General features: G+C 36.9%; 1 protein-coding gene across 24 annotated transcripts in view; it reads left to right on the plus strand.

The window, feature by feature from the left end:
* Positions 1-15,450, plus strand: part of FNDC3B (fibronectin type III domain containing 3B) — a 366,392-nt gene extending 350,942 nt beyond the window's left edge. For 15 of the 24 annotated variants that reach the window (XM_058295311.2, XM_058295324.2, XM_058295309.2 and 12 more), the window contains 2 exons: positions 940-1,067; positions 13,810-15,450. In XM_058295311.2, the coding sequence (XP_058151294.1) occupies positions 940-1,067; positions 13,810-14,121 (440 nt within the window). In that variant the 3' untranslated portion in view covers positions 14,122-15,450. The remainder of the gene's footprint in view (positions 1-939; positions 1,068-13,809) is intronic. The other 9 variants (XM_058295312.2, XM_058295320.2, XM_058295302.2 and 6 more) reach the window with 1 other exon arrangement.
* Positions 15,451-20,382: the final 4,932 nt, after the last annotated feature.

The raw sequence follows: 20,382 nt of genomic DNA on the forward strand, positions 1-20,382 counted from the left end.
GTTGGAGTACCATCTAGTTTGTAAGATTCTTTATTTATTTTTTCCATAAGTTGCTTGAGGTTTTAGCCAAGTAATTCCAACACAAATTGGTTTGGTTTTGTTTCCTTTTCTTTTAAGAAAACTACAGTATTACAAGTTGAAATAACTACTTCTGTAGAATTAATTTTATGTAATTGGGAACAATAGCATGATGCAGTTTAGAGAGGAGTTATGTATTCTAGTTACAAAATAGAAAAGTACCAAATATTAAATTGAACTATAAAGCATAAACTATGAGGAGATATGAGAAGAGATTTACGTGTTTTATTAAAGATTAATATAACTTAGCTTTAAACCAGAATGATGAGTCCAGTAGGTAAAAAATAATTACATATAGATGTCTTAATTTTAAAAGCGCTTTCAGTGTTGCCCATTTTCTGGGGCTTAGATCAAAGTCACTTGTTCCTCAGAATTGCTCTTTCCCCTCTCCTGGAAATCCCTAATATTTTGTTGGAACCTCTCCTTTTAATCTGCCTGACATTATGTTTCTTTCTGTGCTTTTCTCATGCTTTACAGTCCCATTCTCACAGCAAGACTTTACATTTCTTGAAATCAGGGTCAATTTTACTGATTTTTGCATCCCCCAAAGTACCTAACACAGAGCCTAAATCACAGGCAGTGCTCACTAGCCATAAAAAAAAAATTAAATAAAATGTGATCCAGGATGGTTATTAATAGGATAATGAGCAAAGGACTTTTCATCAGTGGCTTACAGGTCCGGCAGCATCTTCTCTGTGCCTAAAGGGCACCGTGCTGGTTCTCAGGGTGGCTGGCAATAGTAACTTCCCTCTCAGGACAGGCTGTCTCTCTCTCTGTCTTTGGATTCTCACTCAAGACTCTTGAGATATTGTTAATACCATGCTTTGCATTTTGAGCTTATATGTGTGCTTTATATTTCAGCACCTCGAGTGACTCAATTAGAAGGAAATTCATGTGAAATTTTATGGGAGACGGTACCACCAATGAAAGGTGATCCTGTCAACTACATTCTGCAGGTATTGGTTGGAAGAGACTCTGAGTATAAACAGGTAAGAACCAGTGTACCTGGCTCACGTGTGACTTGAAAGAGTTAGACTGGCTGTGTGCCTCCGCTCCTTGGCAGGAATGAGTCGGTAATCAGAGAGCTGTATTTTTCTAAAATCAGTGGTTGAAACTGCCTAGCATGTACATGCTACATAACTATTTAGGATACATAAGGCCTAGCTTACATTTTATTTTGTAAGTAGTGTTATTTATCTCAGATATTCAGTTCTCAAGCAAAAGTCTGTCTTGTATTTGATACTGGCAGTAATGTCAAATGTCAAAGTCTATATATAATTGAAAACAGAAGTAGTGATGGTTTTGCTACAGAGGAGAAATAGCAGTATACTTTAGACTATGTCTTCTCCCCTTTTTTTTATAATGGAAGGATAAGGGAGGTGACCAATAAATCCTCAAGGCCTGTAAATCAGAAGTTCTATGTAATTGCTTGTCACACTTTAATGTGCCTAAGGATTACCTAGAAGATTCTGTTAAAATGCAGAAGTCTGGGGTGAGGTCCACGAGGCTCCAGTCCTAACCTCCTCCCAGGTGATGCCGATGCTGCTGGTCCATGGATGGTACTTGAGTACAGAGACTTGTGTAGAGCATGTCATAATCCAGTGCAAGCGTGCCTGTAATTAAAGACTTTGATTGTAGTCATTTTCCACACCTCTTATTGCCCCTTAATTCTTCCAAAGTCACCCATTATCTGTCACTTGCTGTGAAGAGCTCACATACTCTCTAGGTTCCAATATTTCCTGAAATGTAACTACTGTTTATGCAAAATCCGGGTGCACTGTTAATTCCATTAGGAAAGCTAAGGTGCCATGCCTTACCAGCACTCTAAATGGGAAGAACATGTGTTATATCAAACTCACAGTTGAAGATAATGCCACCTGTCTTCCAAATCATTGGTATAATTTGTTGATTCCTCTTAATTCATCTTTTGAGGCTCCGGATACAAAGCACAAGTAGAAAATAATTTATTTCAGAGTTTTTGCTAAGTTGCTCATGTTACTCATAATAATAAATAATATTTACCCAAAAAATGTGTTAAAAAATCAAAAGATTGATCAGTTTCACTGTACTTTGTTAATATGAAGTAACAGATAAAAAAGAATTGCTTTAAACCCATTTTGCAAAACTTTATTTTAAATATGATGTACATTAGTATATCAGTAGATGAAGAAGGCATCAAAATTTCTACAATTCCTCTTAAATAAGAACAAAGACACTAAGGTTTCCTTTCATTTGACAGTCTCTATTTTACAATATATCCTCATAGTAAACAACTTCACATGTGTAATAGTTTCATCTTTCCCAAAAGATATTTTTAGTTTTAGGATACTGGTTCAAATAGAGAACAGGGGATTTTCCCCAGTAGATTTAGTCATCTTCAACACCAGTAACATTTGTCCTGTTCCATAGCCATATAAAAATGATTAAAAGATGAGATGTTAGGAAATTTTACAGCCTATCATTTGACACTTAACAATAATTCATTTCTCAGCCGTACATTCACCGCATGTTCATCGTTGTATTTTAAGTCTTTTACTCTGTGTACCATCCTTTTCCACCCATTCTTGGAAAAATGTTCTGCTTCTCAAAGTTGTTACACATTGAAAAAGCAGCAATATTTGCTTAATATCTGTGCCTGTCAGGCATTGCCAAGATATAAAATATAAGAGAATCCGTTTGGTAACAATGATTTTATTGGCAGATTTGCTGTTTTGAATCTGCTATTCATTAATATATTTAGTCATATAAATACTGACTCTTGATATAATAATGCAAAATCCTATATATATATACATCAGAATATTTTTCTTGATGTAAACAGTTGTTGGAAACAGGTCACAGTACTACAGAGCCATCTCAGTAGATAGGAATTAACATTCTTTATATGACCATGTGTTTTCTACATTTACCAAGAAAAGATTAAAGCAAATAGTGGTACATGGAAAGCCACAGTTGAGTCAGGGACAATTTGTACTGGTTTTTTATTTTTTTGCTTCTTCCTATTCAGCAAGCATTAACTTAAACATGATGTTTTGATTACTTCATTCACTTGTCTTGGATATGAGATAGGGAATGAAACCTATTTATGTTATGTGTACAGAGTAATGGTTAAAATAATTATAGTCCAAGGATAACAGGCAATGCGCTTTGAATTCATAAGGAAAACCAAAAGAAAATGAAAGGTAATCGTTGCTCTGTTTTACCACGTAGGGCCACAAGCTCTGGTGGTGTCCTGTGTCTAACAGGGTCCCCTAACATATGGGCTGTGATAGTTTATTATCTCTTCCCCGGGCTGGCATATAGTAGGCATTTCAGTAAATGTTTCTTGCATGCATAAAAGAGGCAATTTCAAAGTAACCAAGTAATACCTATAATGGTGATAAGAATAAAGTCCAGCTGGGGGTGGATCTATAAATGATGTTTGTAAGTTATCAAAATCACTTTTAACAGGAGATTGTCCTTCTTGTCCCTAAGCTTATTTTGACAGGCAGCATGTGAAAAGGGCCAAGGCTTTTTCTGGTTGTTTTGCTTGAAGCATTGACCTTAACTTTGCTCTAGCTGACAAGCTTGCTTTCACTCAGCTATTATGGTGTAGGGGCAGCAGATGGTTTTTTTCATTTAACAGTCTATTAACTTAAAGTATTAAATCCTCACTTTAAGTTTGACTCTGCATTAGAATGCATGAATATATTTGGCTTTTCCACCCCTTAATAAACACTCCAACCACAGGCTTTTTTTCAGGAAGCTAAAAACCCTTTTCAAATAGGTATTGTTAATTGAAACGCTTTCTTGAGATAGATGAAAATTGTATGTAAATTCTTATGACTTTTTTGTGCAGGCTGTAACATAAAGACAGTTTAGTATGTATATAAGTAACACATAAAGCAAAACGATTCATGTACCTGTACAGACAACAGTAATTTTTATTAAAAATTATTGAATAAAAACATTGAAGATGAGAAAAGTACCATCACATTGCAAGAAATTATTACCTACTGGCAGTTTAAAAATTTTAACAAATTACTAATGTTCTTAGTGCTCAGCTTTATTCCATTAAGAAAAAAAAAATTAGAATCCTCTAAAAATCTGTAGGGTGCACATTTTACTTAATAGCATCTCTCTATTAATTTATCTTGTAATATTTTTAGAGTATGGGGTTGGGATGTGTATTGATTCTCTGTGTTTTGATACCTTCCTAAAGTACCATGAGGAAAGTTCCTCTCTGCACAGCAGTTTGAAGTCTTCAGCCTACAGCATGTCCTGGAGCCTCTGTATCTTTTCAAGACTCACACCTCTATTCCCTAACACAGAAATTTAAACAAGGAGTCTAGGATAGTCTTCATTGCACAGCTTTTTTAAAATGTTTATGTACGTAGTCAGATTCAAAGGGAAATAAGAACAGGTCAAGATTTAGATATTTTAAAGCCATCATAATATTAATTTTTTCAAACAGGCCCCTTTAAATATCTGATCAAGGCCATGATTCCTCACCCCAGAAAAATGCCCATCCATACATCCACTTAAAATTTATAGAAGATAACATTTATGTTCAATTTCAGGGAGTCCAGATATAGGACCTCTGGTTCATTGAAGTGCTTTGTACCATGAAGGGTGCCACTGGCCTATAACAAAGACTAGCATAGTCAGTGCCTGATTGCTCATAGGCCCATCGAGGTGAAAAGCACATACGCCCTGGAAGCAGTTAGGTACTAGGACTCTTGCCTGTTCTCTTCTGCTCCGGGGTAAGGATGCCTGCCCAGCTGTGTGCCCTCAGCAGGGTAGGGCTATGGCTCAGGGGCTTTCCTGTTGAGCCAGGGACATGGGGCCAGTCTGCCTGCAACAGTCATGTGGAACTGGGGGATTAATTCACCTCGCTGAGCCTCGGCTCTCTAACAGTAGGTAAGAGTAAGGATAATAATCCTCTAACTCAGCAAGTTACTGTGAGTATCAGATCTGTGCAGTCATGAGAAGGCACTGAGTAAGTAAATAATGCTTTGTACATTAGGTCTCACTTTCTGGTTCTTGGAGGAAGGGGCATTAATAAAGAGGTGCAGGTGTTGACCCAGACAGAGCCCTCAAGAAGTCCAGCATGCACTTTTCTCAGCAATCCTCCCCAAAAGGTTCTCTGTTATTTGAAAGGATTTCAACTATGTGGCATATTATTCTAAGGGTCATAGATTCTTCATTTTTGTTATCTGGATATTACTTTAAGTCTTCCCATTTTGGAATGAATATGTCAAAATTACTGTAAAATATATTGCTCATCAAATCAAGACCAGAAATAGTCATTGCAAAAAAATATTGCTTCTGTGCATATTGTGATATTGTGATTGCTTACTTCAATAAAGAAAATCTTAAGTACAGCTATGCCTTATAAATTAGGTTGAGGGAGGTGGAAGAGCTCATAATGGTGCCCCTGTCAAAATTAATGAAAACAAAAGGTATGGGACACAGTCTGCTGCCCTGGCGTGGAGCTCTGCACAGTCCAGTGAAAAGTCACCTCAGTAGAGACACAGCTGTGCAGTGGGTCTGATGGCTTTAGGTTTCCATGGCACGATCAGTGCCTAAGTACTGCTGAGTTGTAAGCACCCACTGTAGACACACTGTAGACACCAGGCCAGAACTCCCCTTCAGTGTATCCTTGCAAATCCTATATGCTGTGGGCCCCAAGTCTCCCTGACATCAGTGTTGGTCCTTGAGTGTTGTACATGATGCCTGCAGGAAGGTCAAGATTAGCAGTTTAGTGCTTTTTACATAATGTGTTACTGTGCTGCCATTTCTTAAATGCCAACAACATGCCAGGGACTGTTCAGGAGGTTTGCTATATGTTATCCCATATAATCTTACCAATAATCCTATAAGATTAGGTATTTTATCCTCACTGTGTGAGGGGGTTCGTTTCTTATCTGCCAAAGCCTGGCACCTTCAATGAACAGTTGTTAGTGATTTTGGCTTTTTAATGGTATCTAGGGCTTTTGAATTCATATTTTTGTTTCAAATATCTGTCAGTTTATTCCTAATATAGATTTGCCAGTGTAATGACTAAATAATATTTTCATTTAGTTATATAAAATATCATTGGTTATCGTAATATATTCAACCAAACACTTTTAAAAATTTGAGTGACATTTAATTTCATTTTAAAGCCCATCACACTTTCTTTGAACTTGAAAATTTGTCATGTTTCCTTGGAACAATCTTCACTTCTTTCCTTTAACATAGGACTGGCTGTACATGTTGACCCATGTGAGCTTGGCGGCCTAAGGACATTGTAATCAGACCTAGAGGAGACAAGCTGTGAACTTGCATGCTCACACCCACACTTACATATTTATAGAGCTAAAAGACCATTGAAAAATTTTAGTATTTGGAATAGTTGTAAAAATTCTTTGCATATTTTTTGTTTGAGCACTATTTTAAAATACTTCAAAATGCTACCATGAAGGCATTTTACACAGGTTTCTTCCCCCACCTCAAAAAAGAAATACAATTTCACATCTTGGGAGTAGTTATTAACATATAGGATTCAAAATAGTTCAGTTAACAGAGTATGCTGTAATAAGCCAGAGAGTTGAAGTCTATTATGCCCATTTTACCAGTGAGGCAAGGTCACACAGGTGGTAGGTAGCAGAGCTAGAATTCAAGCCAACAGCTAACTCCATCCAGGGCTCTGTCCTTGATCCAGTACTGCCAGTGGTTCCCTCTGCCCTGAGCCTGCCTACGGTCTTGGCTCTCATTTACTTCATTTTTGGCCTCTGATTCTGCTTCACTGGTTAACTTCTCCATCTCTGTGCCAGTGTAACACTGTCTTCATTAGTATAACTTCATAGCATGTCTGGAAATCTGTTTGGGTAGGACCATGCACCCCACCGCCATCCCCTCACTCTCCCTGTTCCTCTTTGGGAATGTCTTGGCTATTCTTGATCCGTAGGCATATGGTTTTTCATGATAGTATGTATAGAAACTTAGTATTCCCAGGCTAATTGAATAGTGTAATGAGTTATCACAAAAAATTGTGTCAGTTTTGTGGCTGTGATTATTTAGAAAACAAATCAGTTATTATTAAATGGGATTCATTTAATTTTTTCCATTGCTAAGAATTAATACAAAAGGTCAATGTTAAAAATCAAGCACTGTTGAATATTCATTTCTAAAATATATCAGAAACTCCGTATTTTCTGTCAGTATACTATACTGATAATGATGTAATTATTGTTAATGATTCCATTTTTTGCAGTGTTCACATTTACTTGTTTCTGGTAAGTAACCTCTCAAACACTGGTATAATATCTACTTTGAATATCTGAGGGTTCTAATTAGAGAGCATTTACTGAGCATATACTTGGTTCAAGTCATGGTACTGGTTGCTATGGAGATAATAGAATACAGTCCCACAATTGATATATTTACTTCTCTTAATATTTAAAAAGAAGATGCTTCTGAAAGAAGACAGCAATTCCAATTAAAGTAACAAGAATAGCTTAAAAAAAAGTTTTAAGTATTTATAAATTAAAGCCTAACTTTTGATTGGACTTGTCATTAAAGAAGTTCCCTTCAATTCAGTATTCATTTTTCTTTCACTAAGCCATTTGTCTAATGGTACAAGAAAAGTAGCATTTCTCTGCTTTCCAATCATAATTTCAGAAATCTTCACTCTAAGGAGTTAGAGTTGAAAAGTTCTATTAAAATTCCTATATGAAGTCTCTGTTCAAGTATCTCCTAATTGGATTTTTGAGAAATTAAATAATTTTCAGGCCAACTTTTTTTAAGTTTCTTCTATCTTTATTTTTTAATGTTACATTCAAAAAATGAGGTCCCCATTTACCTCCCCCCGTTCCTCCCCCCATAACAACAACCTCCTCCATCATCATGAGACATTCATTGCACTTGGTGAATACATCTCTGAGCACTGCTGCACCTCATGGTCAGTGGTCCACACCATAGCCCACACTTTCCCACAGTCCACCCAGTGGGCCATGGGAGGACATACAGTGTCTGGTAACTGTCCCTGCAGCACCACCCAGGACAACCCCAACCCCCGAAAATGCCCCCACATCACATCTCCTCCTCCCAATCCCTACCCCCAGCAGCCACCATGGCCACTTTCTCCACACCAATGCCACATTTTTCTCAATTACTAATCACAACAGTTCATGAATAGAATATCAGTAAGTTCACTCTAATCCATACTCTATTCCTCCATCCTGCGCACCTTGAATGGTTGTGTCCACTTCACATCTATATCAAGAGGGGGGCTTAGATTCCACATGGATGCTGGATGCAATTCTCCTCCTTTTAGTTTAGGCACACTTGGCTCCCTGGTATGGTCGTTGACCTTCTTCACCTCCATGTTAGCTGAGTGGGGTAAGTCCAATAAACCAGAGTATAGGAGTTGCAAGTCTCAGGCCTGGCTATCACATGGTCAGTCCAGAGATTCGGGTCCCCTGGGTATACACTAAACCCCAGCAGATCTGGTAAAAATAACAGGAGAGGCTTGTGGACAAAGATCACATCTAGGTCCAGCTCCATCACACAGAAGTACAAACTCCAAAGTAGGGCCCACTGACATGGCACTGAACTCCATCTGCCATGACCATAGAACCTGTGGTCTCTGTAGCCCTCAGAAGAACCAATACCTGGGGTTGTATCTACTTTATCTGTCTCTGGGACTCTGCTGAGGTGTGCATAAGGGCAACCCCTCTGATAACCTCCCAGCTCTTTTTGGAGACTCATAGCCATATATACTCATTTGTCCTTTTCCATTTCCCCCTTTTATTCAGGTCAAAAAGCATTTTTAACTCCTGGTATTATATGGAGACTGAGATATTCTGCTGGTCCGAGTTGACCCTTTTATTCCAGGTCATTTTCTAGTTACATCATCAGCTGGTACTTAGGCCAACTTTCTTAAAAGGACCTATCCATTGCAAATTCTGGAAACCATATAAATCATTTAAGCAGATATAAAAGTACCTTCACATCTACTTTCCAAAAGTCTCTAGAAAATCTGTGGAGATAGATGGAGCTAGATAAGTGGTTTTGACACCATAAAGGAAAGGCAATTCTTTCCTTTGTGAGGCAGCCAGACCTAAGATGAGGGTGATCTGGAAAATGTTTAATGGAAGCACCAGTGAGATGGTAGGGCTTTGGTGAAGACAAAGGTAGGGCCCAAGAGAACTGAACCTGGAGACATACTGTGGTCGGTACATGAGGTCTAAGAGGACAGGTGTGATGGCATCACTGCTGAAAGGGAAGAACAAGTGGAGTTGGGGCAGTTCTCGTGGTGAGCTTAGGTATTAAGTTATAAGTAGGTACTCATTATAACATTAAGTTCTTAGGAAATTAATTGCCCTCTGTTTCTTTATTTCTAAAACAGAAGTAATGATATTTACCTGACATAGTATTTATGAGGATTGAATTAGATTAAAGTTGATCAAGGATTTATCTACAGCATATTCATTTCCCAAAGCACTTCTGGCATACATTTTCTCATTCATCCTGAATTCCCCTAGGAATTAGGTAAGACATTCCTATTATCCCCATTTTAAAGATGAGGAAAACTAAGGCTCAAAAGATATTAGGTTACTTACTCAAGATCACAAACCTAATAAGTGCAGAGCAAGGACTTAGACGTGGGATGTTAATTCAGGTATTATACTTGGAAAGACTAGTGCCTCCCATAGACCAGACCCTGTTGCCTGGGGTTGCCCAGAGGAAAGGAAGAGCTATAACATTGCACTCTTCGATAGTGCTTAACAGATATTTCAAGAGGTGGGGCCTCCAAAATAATTGATGATATAAAGAACTCCTGTAACCCAACAATTTAAAAAAATCCAATTTAAAAATGAACAAAGGATGGGAAGCAGACTTGGCCCAGTGGTTAGGGCGTTTGTCTACTACACGGGAGGTCTGCAGTTCAAGCCCCAGGCCTCCTTGACCCTTGTGGAGCTGGCCCACGCACAGTACTGATGCACGCAAGGAGTGCTGTGCCACGGGGGAGGGGAGCCCTACGCGCAAGGAGTGCGCCCCGTAAGGAGAGCCACCCAGCAGGAAAGAAAGTTCAGCCTGCCCAAGAATGGCACCGCACACGGAGAGCTGACACAACAACATGACGCAATAAAAAGAAACACAGATTCCTGTGCCGCTGACAACAACAGAAGTGGACAAAGAAGAACACGCAGCAGATAGACACAGAGAACAGACAACAGGGGTAGGGGAGGAAGGGGAGAGAAAAATAAATCTTTTTAAAAAAAATGAACAGAGGACTTGAATAGACATTTCTCCAAAGAAGATATATAAATTACCAGTAAGCACATGAAAAAATGGTCTATATCATTAGTCATTAGAGAATTGCAAATCAAAATCATAAGATGCCACTTCACACCTACTAACATGGCTATTATTTAAAAATCAGAAAATAACATGTTGGAGAGGATGTAGAAAAATAGGAATATTCATTCATTGTTGATGGGAAAGGAAACTGGTACAGCTGCTGTTGAAAACAGTTCTGCAGTTCCTTCAAAAGGTAAACAAAATTACCATATGACTTTACAATTTCAGCCCTACGTATATATTCAAAAGAACTGAAAGGAAGGATGCAAAAAGATACCTGTCAGTAATGTTCATTGTGGCATTATTCACAATAGCCAAAAGGTGGAAACAATCCAAGTGTCGAATAACGAATGGATAAACAATGTGCTATCAGCGTACAACAGAATAGTATTCAGCCCTTAAAAAGAATGAGGGTCTAATACGTGCTACAACATGGATGAATCTTGCAAACATTATGCTGTATGAAAGAAGCCAGACACAAAATTACAAATATTATACGATTCCACTTATACGAAATATCTAGAATACATAGAAATCATAGATGCAGAAAGTAGATTAGAGGTTCCCAGAGACTGGGGAGATGGGACAATGGAGAGTTATTGCTTATAGGTACAGTTTTTGGGGTGATGGAAAAAGTTCAGAAATGGATATTGTGAATGTAATTAATACCACCAATTTGCATGCTTAAAAATGGTTAGAGTCACAAACTTTGTTATATATTTTGCCACAATACAATTTTTAAAAGGAATTAAAGAAATAGGCATATCAGAAAACCTTGCACCTAACTACGTTTTATTGGCAGCTTTCCTCCAACTTGATAAACATTCCAACTTTCACTTAGCACCACCAGATAGTATCAGAAAGAATTGTGTATCTGGAATGTTGCAAGTAGGGAAACCAAAGTTCACATGCCCAATGTGATGGGACCTGCTTTATCAAACTGTGTACTAGTTCCATAGATTGTGGGGACCAGTCATAGAAGGAATGATATGCAGTTTCCAAGAAAAGGCTTGTCTCACCGAACAATGACTTTTGAGCATTTAAGATTTAACAAAGTAAAGAGACCTCACAATTAAAATCTATTCTGTTTAAAGAAAAACTGTACATGATTGTTTTTTCCTGAGACCACCCACGTATTTGGAACCGATTCATGGAGAGACAGTAGTAGTCTGGGCTTTTGACAAGCTGGCCATGAGTTGTAGTCATTACCATGACAACAAACTCATCTTAAAACATTCATTTAGACTCATTGTGAGAAAGGAGTGGTTTCTCAGCATCACCAGGGTTTTTTTTAAGCTTGTTCATTCTTAGTTGCTCTAACTCAGCTCTCTAATGCTAGTTGCTAAGGCACATGTCACAGTCTTTACAGAAACAGGATAACTCACCAGGAGGAACGTGCTTCAGATCTTAACAAAGGAATAGCAAAAGCAGTAGTAAATCCAAAAAAATATAAGCAGCAAACAGAATTAGCTTTCTGGGGCTTAGACACTGAACAAAAGCACAATAATAAGACAAAGCCTACTGGTAAAGTCTAAAAATGAGGGAGAGGAATCTTTAAAAAAGGTAAACTGTGGCATTCTGGTCCCTTTTCCAAACTTTTGCTGTCTTTCAGTTTGCCCAGCGCTAAGTCCTGAGCAGTGCGTTTGTATTCATTGGTGGAATGTGCTGCTTCTTGGTAGAAGTTTGCACACAAAACCTCAGAAATATGTAGAAACTTTGTAGATTCTCGGCAGCTCTCTGTAGCTGGTGAGTGTTTCAAAGTGTGGAGACCCTTGGAAATACTTTTTGTTTTCTAGAAGATTTACATTAATGGTCAAAACTGACAGCTTTTACTAAAATGGCGTATTGATTCTATTTAGGATTACTATTATGTCTTTAGGTTGAAGATGCCCATATCTGTCACTTTTAATTGCTGTGTTTTAAGAGTATATTTGGGGTTGTTCCTAGATTCTAAGTAGTATTATCAGTAATAGCTAATTCTTTCTGTGCTGTTGTTACGTACCATGCTGTTTTAACCACTTTACAGGTACTTGGTGTAAAGTACCTGTACTTTCTTACAGAAAGGGTTAAATTAATTTTACTTTCTTTTTAAATTATTCATCAGCCAACTCTCTTTTTAATGTGGTGTAGTTCCAGCTAGTTTTTCCCTGTCTCTGTTCATGGGATCTAATTAATAAACTGTAAAATTTTAAGTAATTTTAATCTATCATTTTCTCTACATTTTTAAAAATCAGGGTCACTTTGATAGAAGAACCTTGTGAAAACCATTCCCACCCCACACAGCCCCAAAGACTCCTGTTAGTTCCAGTCAACTCAAAGGGTGATAATATTTGTCTAAATTAACTTGTAGTTTTCAAGTCCCTGTATAGTAAACCTTGTGGTGATTATGTTAAAGGGGAAGAAAACATCCCAGATCCTTAACAGGAAAGCAGGCTGTTTATACACTCAAAACAAGTAGACCTCTGAATTATTTAAATGTTTATGATAAATTGAAGTGCATTAGAAAAAATTCTGCTTCATGAACAATTAGGAATCCACAAAACTGGGAGAAAATATTCACAACACATATATCCAACAAAGGGTTTGTATCCACATTGCACAAAGATGTCATACACATTGATAATTAAAAGTCAAACAAATTTTTAAAAATTTGTTTACAAATGAAGATATATGAGTGCCCAGTAAGCATATGAAAAGGTGCTCAGCCTCCTTACACATTAGGGACGTGCAAATGAGGTCTCATTTATATCCACTAGAATGGATAAAACTCAAAAGACTGACCATAACAAATGTTGGTGAGGATATAGAGCAACTGGAACTCATAATTTGCTGGTGGAAGTGTAAAAATGATAGTCGTCTGAGAAAACTGTTTCTCGTGAAAGTTAAATATAGACCTTTTAATACTTTATAGCCCAGCACTTCAGTGCTAGGAATTTACCCAAGAAATATAAAAACTTAGGTCCTCAAAGATTTGTACAAGAATGTTCATAGCAATATAAAATAGCCCCAAACTGAAAACAACCCCAATGTCCATCAAACGGAAAATGGATAAAGTGAGATAAACAGTGGAGCGCTAACTACTGAGCAAAAAAATAATAAACTGCTACATCAAGCAGTAACGATGGAAGAAGCAAGTCATTTCTAAGTATTACATCATCTTCTAATTTAGTAGTGGAAATTATCATTACTAAAATTTAGCTAGATGCATCTTTGGTACTTAAATGCCAGCTGCATCTCCAGTCAGTGCCCCATCTCCTGTCAAAGTCATACTCACTCAATTTTTTATTGTTTTATTTGAAGTAGATTGGATTGCCTTGTTTTTTAATGGATTGCAGGAAATACCTTTTTAGAGGCTACAATATTGTTACAAATTAATTGACCAGTTCTTTTCCTTTTTTGAAGGTGTACAAGGGAGAGGACGCCACATTCCAAATCTCAGGTCTCCAGACCAACACAGACTACAGGTTCCGCGTTTGTGCATGTCGTCGCTGTTTAGACACCTCTCAGGAGCTAAGCGGAGCTTTCAGCCCCTCGGTGGCTTTTGTACTGCAACGAAATGAGGTCATGCTTACAGGGGACATGGGGAGCTTAGATGATCCCAAAATGAAGAGCATGATGCCTACTGATGAACAATTTGCAGCCCTCATTGTGGTTGGCTTTGCAACTCTGTCCATTTTATTTGCCTTTATATTACAGTACTTTTTAATGAAGTAAACAAACCCAACAAAACTAGAGGTATGAATTGCATTAATACTACACATTTTAATACACACATTTATTCAGATACTCCCCCTTTTAAGCCCTTTTGTTCTTTGATTTATATACTTCTCTTGTTTTACAGATTAGCTAGGAAAAAATATCAGTGTTTCGGTGCACCTTTTTGAAATGCAAAACTAGGAAGAGGCTAAACTGGATTTAAAAAAAAAAGGGAAGAAGAAGAAGAAAAGCAAACCAGATACCAAAAGCTAGCTTTTATATGTTTTCTTTCACATTTTCAGATTTGCCTTTAATTCTGTTCTCACTGATGTCTTTTTGCAAGCCTTTGATTTTTTTTTTATATGTTACAATTTAGTAATTTATATTCACTGGTCACTTCTTACGTCTTGATTGTCTATATCTGTAAACATGAATCACAGTGTGTGTAGTTACAGGACTAGAATTACGGTGTTGACAGAATATTACACACAGTATCAAAAACATACAGAAGATGTGTTCACTAAAGATGGTTGCCCTAAACAAGTTCTGTTTTGTCAATCACTTATTTAACTGCATTTAGCTCATTTAAATCAAAATGTGTATGTACATCAATCTAAAATATTTTAATAGTCTGTATTTCTTATGATTTTTAACACTATGAGCTGCCTGTATAAGAAATCAAGTAACCAGAATGCACCTATAAGTTATAGAGCATTGTAGATTTTACCACGTCGATTCATAGCCGTAACTTTAAGAGGGCATTGTGCAATAGTTAGTTGTTCCTTATTCAGCTATTTTTAAAGCTGCTTTAACTTGTTTGTTTGTCTTTGTATATAACTACTTCTAATCTAATCACTAGAGTTATTATATTCTGTTATGTTTGACCAGAATTATATGACAAAAACTGGTGACAGTTTAGTGCCTCTGCCCATTGTCCATGATTCACACTAATTGTGAGCAATCTTCTTACACATCAGCTCATTATTTTTGAAAGATTTACCCTTAGGCTGTTCTTTGAGGTATCAATGAAGAGATTGAATTTCAATACCTTAATTTGTCAATGCACATAATACAGTTAATCTGTCAGCAGATGAAAATTGCAAAAGCCCCAAAAGAAAGATGTCTAACTTTGTAGTTCCTATTTCTGTGGAGTTGGCCTGGCCATGTGTTGAGAGGGAATGGTATTTGGCAGTAAGCACAGGGTTTTGGGGGGTCGAGAAGCCTAAATTCTATCCCTGGATCTGTCACTAACTTGCTGCGTGACCTAAACACGTCACTTTACCTCTCTGTGCCTCAGTTTTCCCATGCATTAAAAATAAAATAAAATAAAATGGGGATTCTAATGTTTGTAAGTGCTTTGAGATCCTTTATCAACAGGTGCTATTGGAGTACAAAGTGTTACTCTTGCATGTTTATTTTGAGTCATGAGATAATCAATTTTAACCCAAAGTCATTGGATTATTTATATGAAGTCCATAATGTTTAAGTACCTCAGGGACATTTAAGAGTTGGAGGTGCAAATATATTCCAAAAGGGTGCAACAGACACAGTGTATCCCCTTACTTCTGTTTTTGTATATTTTTGCTACTTGGTTTTTCTTGATCATAGCTGTTTTGTGCTTGGTCTGTGCTGTCTAAGATGCAGTATCCTGTACTAGCTTATAATATTCCCATACCAAAGTCATGGGGAAACCAACATTATTTTGTTTTTTTGGTTTATTTATACTATATTCTGCATACAGTACTTTAAATGCCAATTACAGTGCAATCTTTATTTATTGTAAAAATTTTTTAATGTACTTATGTACTAATTTCCCCTTGTAGCATGTTATATTTTTGTGTTTTATACTTTTGTAATTTTAGGTCAGTCTTGTTCCTTGGCAACATCCGTAGTATTATTAATCTTCTGACATTTTCTTGTGTTTTTAAAGATACGAGCATCTAGTGCATTAAATGCCAAAAAAAAAAAAAAAAGAAAAAATCCATTATCAGTGATTGCAACGTTTACATGTATCCAAAAACCATAATCATCTCTTCAAAGAAAGTGCTAAGATCAATGAATTATTCTGTGTGCCTATATTGATGTAGTAAATACTAGAGAGTTCTGTATTTTGTTATTGACTATAATAATTAGTTTAATTAGCCTTGCAAACTAATGAATGGCATCAATGTCAATATATTTTTGCCAAAGTTCTGGACTTCCACAACTCATCCCTCTGTGTCATATGTCCCACTGTGGCATTGCATCTGCATTTTATGAGACAATTTCTTGCAAGTGTTTTGGGGAGAAGACTTTTTTTTAAACAATGAAGATTCAACTGAGTACAAAAAACCCTGCTGTTTGCAGAGGGGGGAAAAATCCTTTTTGGGACACTTCAGAACTGCTGCTATAAAGAAATTCTCTGAATTGTTTGAAGTTTTTTAAGTGAAATAATACTTTAGGCCAAAATTGCTATGAATATTTGATCTTTCTAAGAGTTTCCTACTATCCGTTTAACCATCAGAAGGCTGAAGTGTGTGAAATACAAGCTGATGGCACTTTATTTTATTGCTCTCCATTTTTTGATATTCTTTATAATCCTTTCAAAATCATTACTCTATATGGCACTGTTTTCTATCACGAATATGTATATGTGATATTGCTGTGCAACTATATATATATTGCCATTACACATGAACAATAAAATAAAGTGTTTATTAACCTTATTTCTTTGCCCTTTTGCAATGTGTTGGAATGAGTGAGTAGCTCTCTGATGCCCTTACTTTTCTCTCTCTGTCAAATTCATCCCTAGCACAAGAAATTCCAGTTATGTGAAGCAAATTGCCTTTTGTCCTCAAAGAAATTGTTTAATGAGAAAACTTTTTTAAAAGAATTTTTCCATATTATCTGCCTTGTTCTTATCAACTTGAAATGTTGACATTTTCTAACCTTGTTTTGTTAGCTACAGTAATTCAGTATTCATGTCAAAATTGAAAAGTGCCCTAATTGAATGTGTTTGAATGTTATCCTTGCACAATTCTTTAAATTGAAAGACAAAATGTTTTACCTCACTGTGGACATACATTCCAAGCTTTTCAACTTTAGGAGAAAAAAAAAAAAATAATCATGTTTTTCTGTATTGTAAATTTTAGACGATTTCATATACATTGTATTAAAACTGCCATATCAATTTTAATGTATAGATTTTGCAAATACTATGCTATATGTAATACCTAACTGTATCTGTAGTGTATATGTAATATATTTATGCCCAATAAATGTTTTAATTCTTTCTGACTTAAATAGGGTTTTTCTGCCATGAATAGGATTGCTTTTGTTGTTGTTGTTACTTTTTTAAAACTTAAACTACATCCCAGAAGTTGGGCAGATGGCATCATATGTGAAACTTGCTTGTGCCATCTAAACAGGCAGCTGCAATTTAGCTCCTGCTGTTTGAGGCCTTGCAAGATTGCTGGGCACAATCACATATGCTGATATTTCAAAATAAGCCAAAAATCCAGATTTTTGTATAGAATACCCTAATTTTTTAAGCCGACTATCCAAAATATTTTTTAAACCTCATTTAGACAAATTAAAACATGATTATGGGCCTCATAGGCCCATGGGCTCTCAGTTTAAAACCTCTGCCAGAGTCTGTGTGGAGAGTGTACCTCATTGCCTAACATCATATTTATATGCCAAAACTCAGGAGTCCAGACCTGCCTCTGTCCATCTAACACTGTGGGTGCTCCCTCTCCCAGGACACAGTCATAGAGTTTTTTCCTCCTCTTTTCCCTCCAGGTTACAGTCAACAACAACAACAAAAGTGTAGTGTTCCTACCATGGCCATCACTTCATCATTATGGTTAGATTGTTTGGCTAGGAGTCCCTAGTATCTTTTTTTTCTATCTGTGGGGGTGAGGGAGGATTTCAAGGCGTATGGAGAAATGAATTGTTATAACTTAAAACTGACTTGCGTATATAAAGCATAGTAGGCATTTTTATGGATGAAAAATTGAAGCACATCTAATTTTGTATGTTCCTGACATGCCATGCTCAACATAGTAAAGGATTGTTTTTTAAGTTAAAACTTCCCTCAAGTTTGGAAGAAATGGAAGAAAAGTCATTAGCACCAGAATTTTGGAAACCTAACCAAAGAAAGCTGAATTTAAATTAGTTGACAGGAAAATGAGAACCAACTCAAATTCCATACAGAATACCCTGCGGTCTCAAAAATGTGAAGTTGAGTGTCCCTTGGTGGTGAGGGTATGAGAGTCCAAAATAGAATTGGTTGGGAGCTATTTAAGAGGAAACTATTTAAGATGCAGTTACATCGCCAGAATCACTTCCCATTTCTTTTCAGCTAAACAATTGCACCTCTGTCACCTTTGCAGAAACTTGGGAGTTCATTCCAAGGAGAGGGTAAACAGAAGGTCCTAGAGACAGTCTGCAGTCGAGAATGAAGGTACCATAACAAAAATGTGAATTAAGTGGACTTTAAATGTACAGGACAATGTTAAAAAGAGTCTCAAAGTACCTCATGAAACCAAAGTGAGAGATCTGAAAATCCTCTTGAAATGGTCCAGCCAGATCACCCTTCAGTAGTGCTTCTCCACCTGGACTGCATGTTGGTATCATCTGTAGAGCTTTTAATATCCAGGCCATACCTAGACCAATTAAATTAATATTCCTGGAGCATATGAGTTTTTTTCCAACTTCCTACGTGTTTCCACTGCGCAGCCAAGGTGAGAACCACTGCTCCAAAGTGGAAGGCTCAGTCAACAATCCTCTATCAGCTTTTTATTCCCCCACCTTAAACAAGGGTATTCTGACATCTAATGAAAACTTCTAACTTGCATAATAACAACCAAAGCCACCAATTTGGAAAATCAGAGACTGCAGGGAGAAACTTCAAAAAACTACTATATCTTCAGAGAGAAAAGGAAAGGCATCTAAGAATAAGAATGAAATGCTTTTGAAAAGGAACACTGGAACAAAGAAATGTTCTTAGAAATTAAAAATTGTTTAGGGATGATTGGAAACTGAAATTGAGCAAACCCAAAAAATAGAGCAAGAAGGAATGAAAAAAAAGAGTAGATTCAGTAAAGGAGATCCAATATCCAAGTAATAGAAATTCCAGAAAGAATGCAGAAAATGAACTGGCAGAAATTATCAAATACTTGAGTTTCCAGAGAGGACGGTCACCAGAATGCTTGGGACAAAGAATTAAAATAGGACCTATACCAAGGTATGGCATGAAATTTCAAAACAGGAGGGACAAAGAAGATGCCACACACTTTCAAAAAAAACATTGGACAACAGGTCACATAGATAAAGAATCAGTGACTTTCAGATTTCTCAGCAGCAACACTGAAAGAAGAAATCAGTGAAACAATTATTTCAAGATTTTGAAAGGAAAAAATTTACCTCCTGCCATACTCTTCAGTCAAATGTAAATGTAGCATGAAGACATTTTCAGAAAGGGAAGATCTCAAAAATTAGCCTTTAATGCACTCCTCAGGAAGTTACTAAGGAATATGCTCTCTTGTATAAGTGAATAAACCAAGAAAGGAACAGCCATGGGGTTTCATCTCCAGTGCTTGTTATTCAGGGCAGAAGTTGACTATCTGATCTTTTGTCCCAAAAGGATTTATGCAGCTTGCACTTTATTATCCTTTCCCCACTACCAACAATCCAGTGCTCATAACCATACACACTACCCTGAATGAAGAGGCTATAAACGACCCTTTTACAATCCTATCCGGATATTTTGCCTTGGGTCTAACAAGTAAATCTGTGTACAGGTAGCCTTTATTCAATGTGGCAATGCAAGATTTCTTTTTAAAAGCTCCACCTTCACTGCTAAACTGTAAGTCCCTAAATAGTGGGAGGTAACAGGCCATGCTCATGGAACAGCAAGTCTCATTCAGCTCTGAAACATATAACACAGTACTTGACACAAAATAAAAGCTAAATAAAGACTTCTGAACTCAGTTGGCTAGTTAGGTAGGAAAAAGTTCACATAACAGCAATGCGATCCATAAATCCTTTCTCCAAAACAAGTCTTTTTGCACTGATATATTATGAATGGTACAGAATTTTGATTTTTTAAATTGAAGTAGGTGTAATTTAATTGTGGAAATCTCACACAAAATGCTGAATTCTTGATTCTGTTCAAATTTGGAAGACCTGGCAGCTCTGATCCTTGTTCTGTAATGGTATTAACAGAAATGTATAGTGGCTGCCCTTGTCAGTTGGGGCATTACTCTGCAGTTGACCACATTCCCCACCAAAGCCCTT

The sequence above is a fragment of the Dasypus novemcinctus genome, chromosome 4 (assembly GCF_030445035.2).
Source record: "Dasypus novemcinctus isolate mDasNov1 chromosome 4, mDasNov1.1.hap2, whole genome shotgun sequence".
Classification (NCBI taxonomy): Eukaryota; Metazoa; Chordata; class Mammalia; order Cingulata; family Dasypodidae; genus Dasypus; species Dasypus novemcinctus.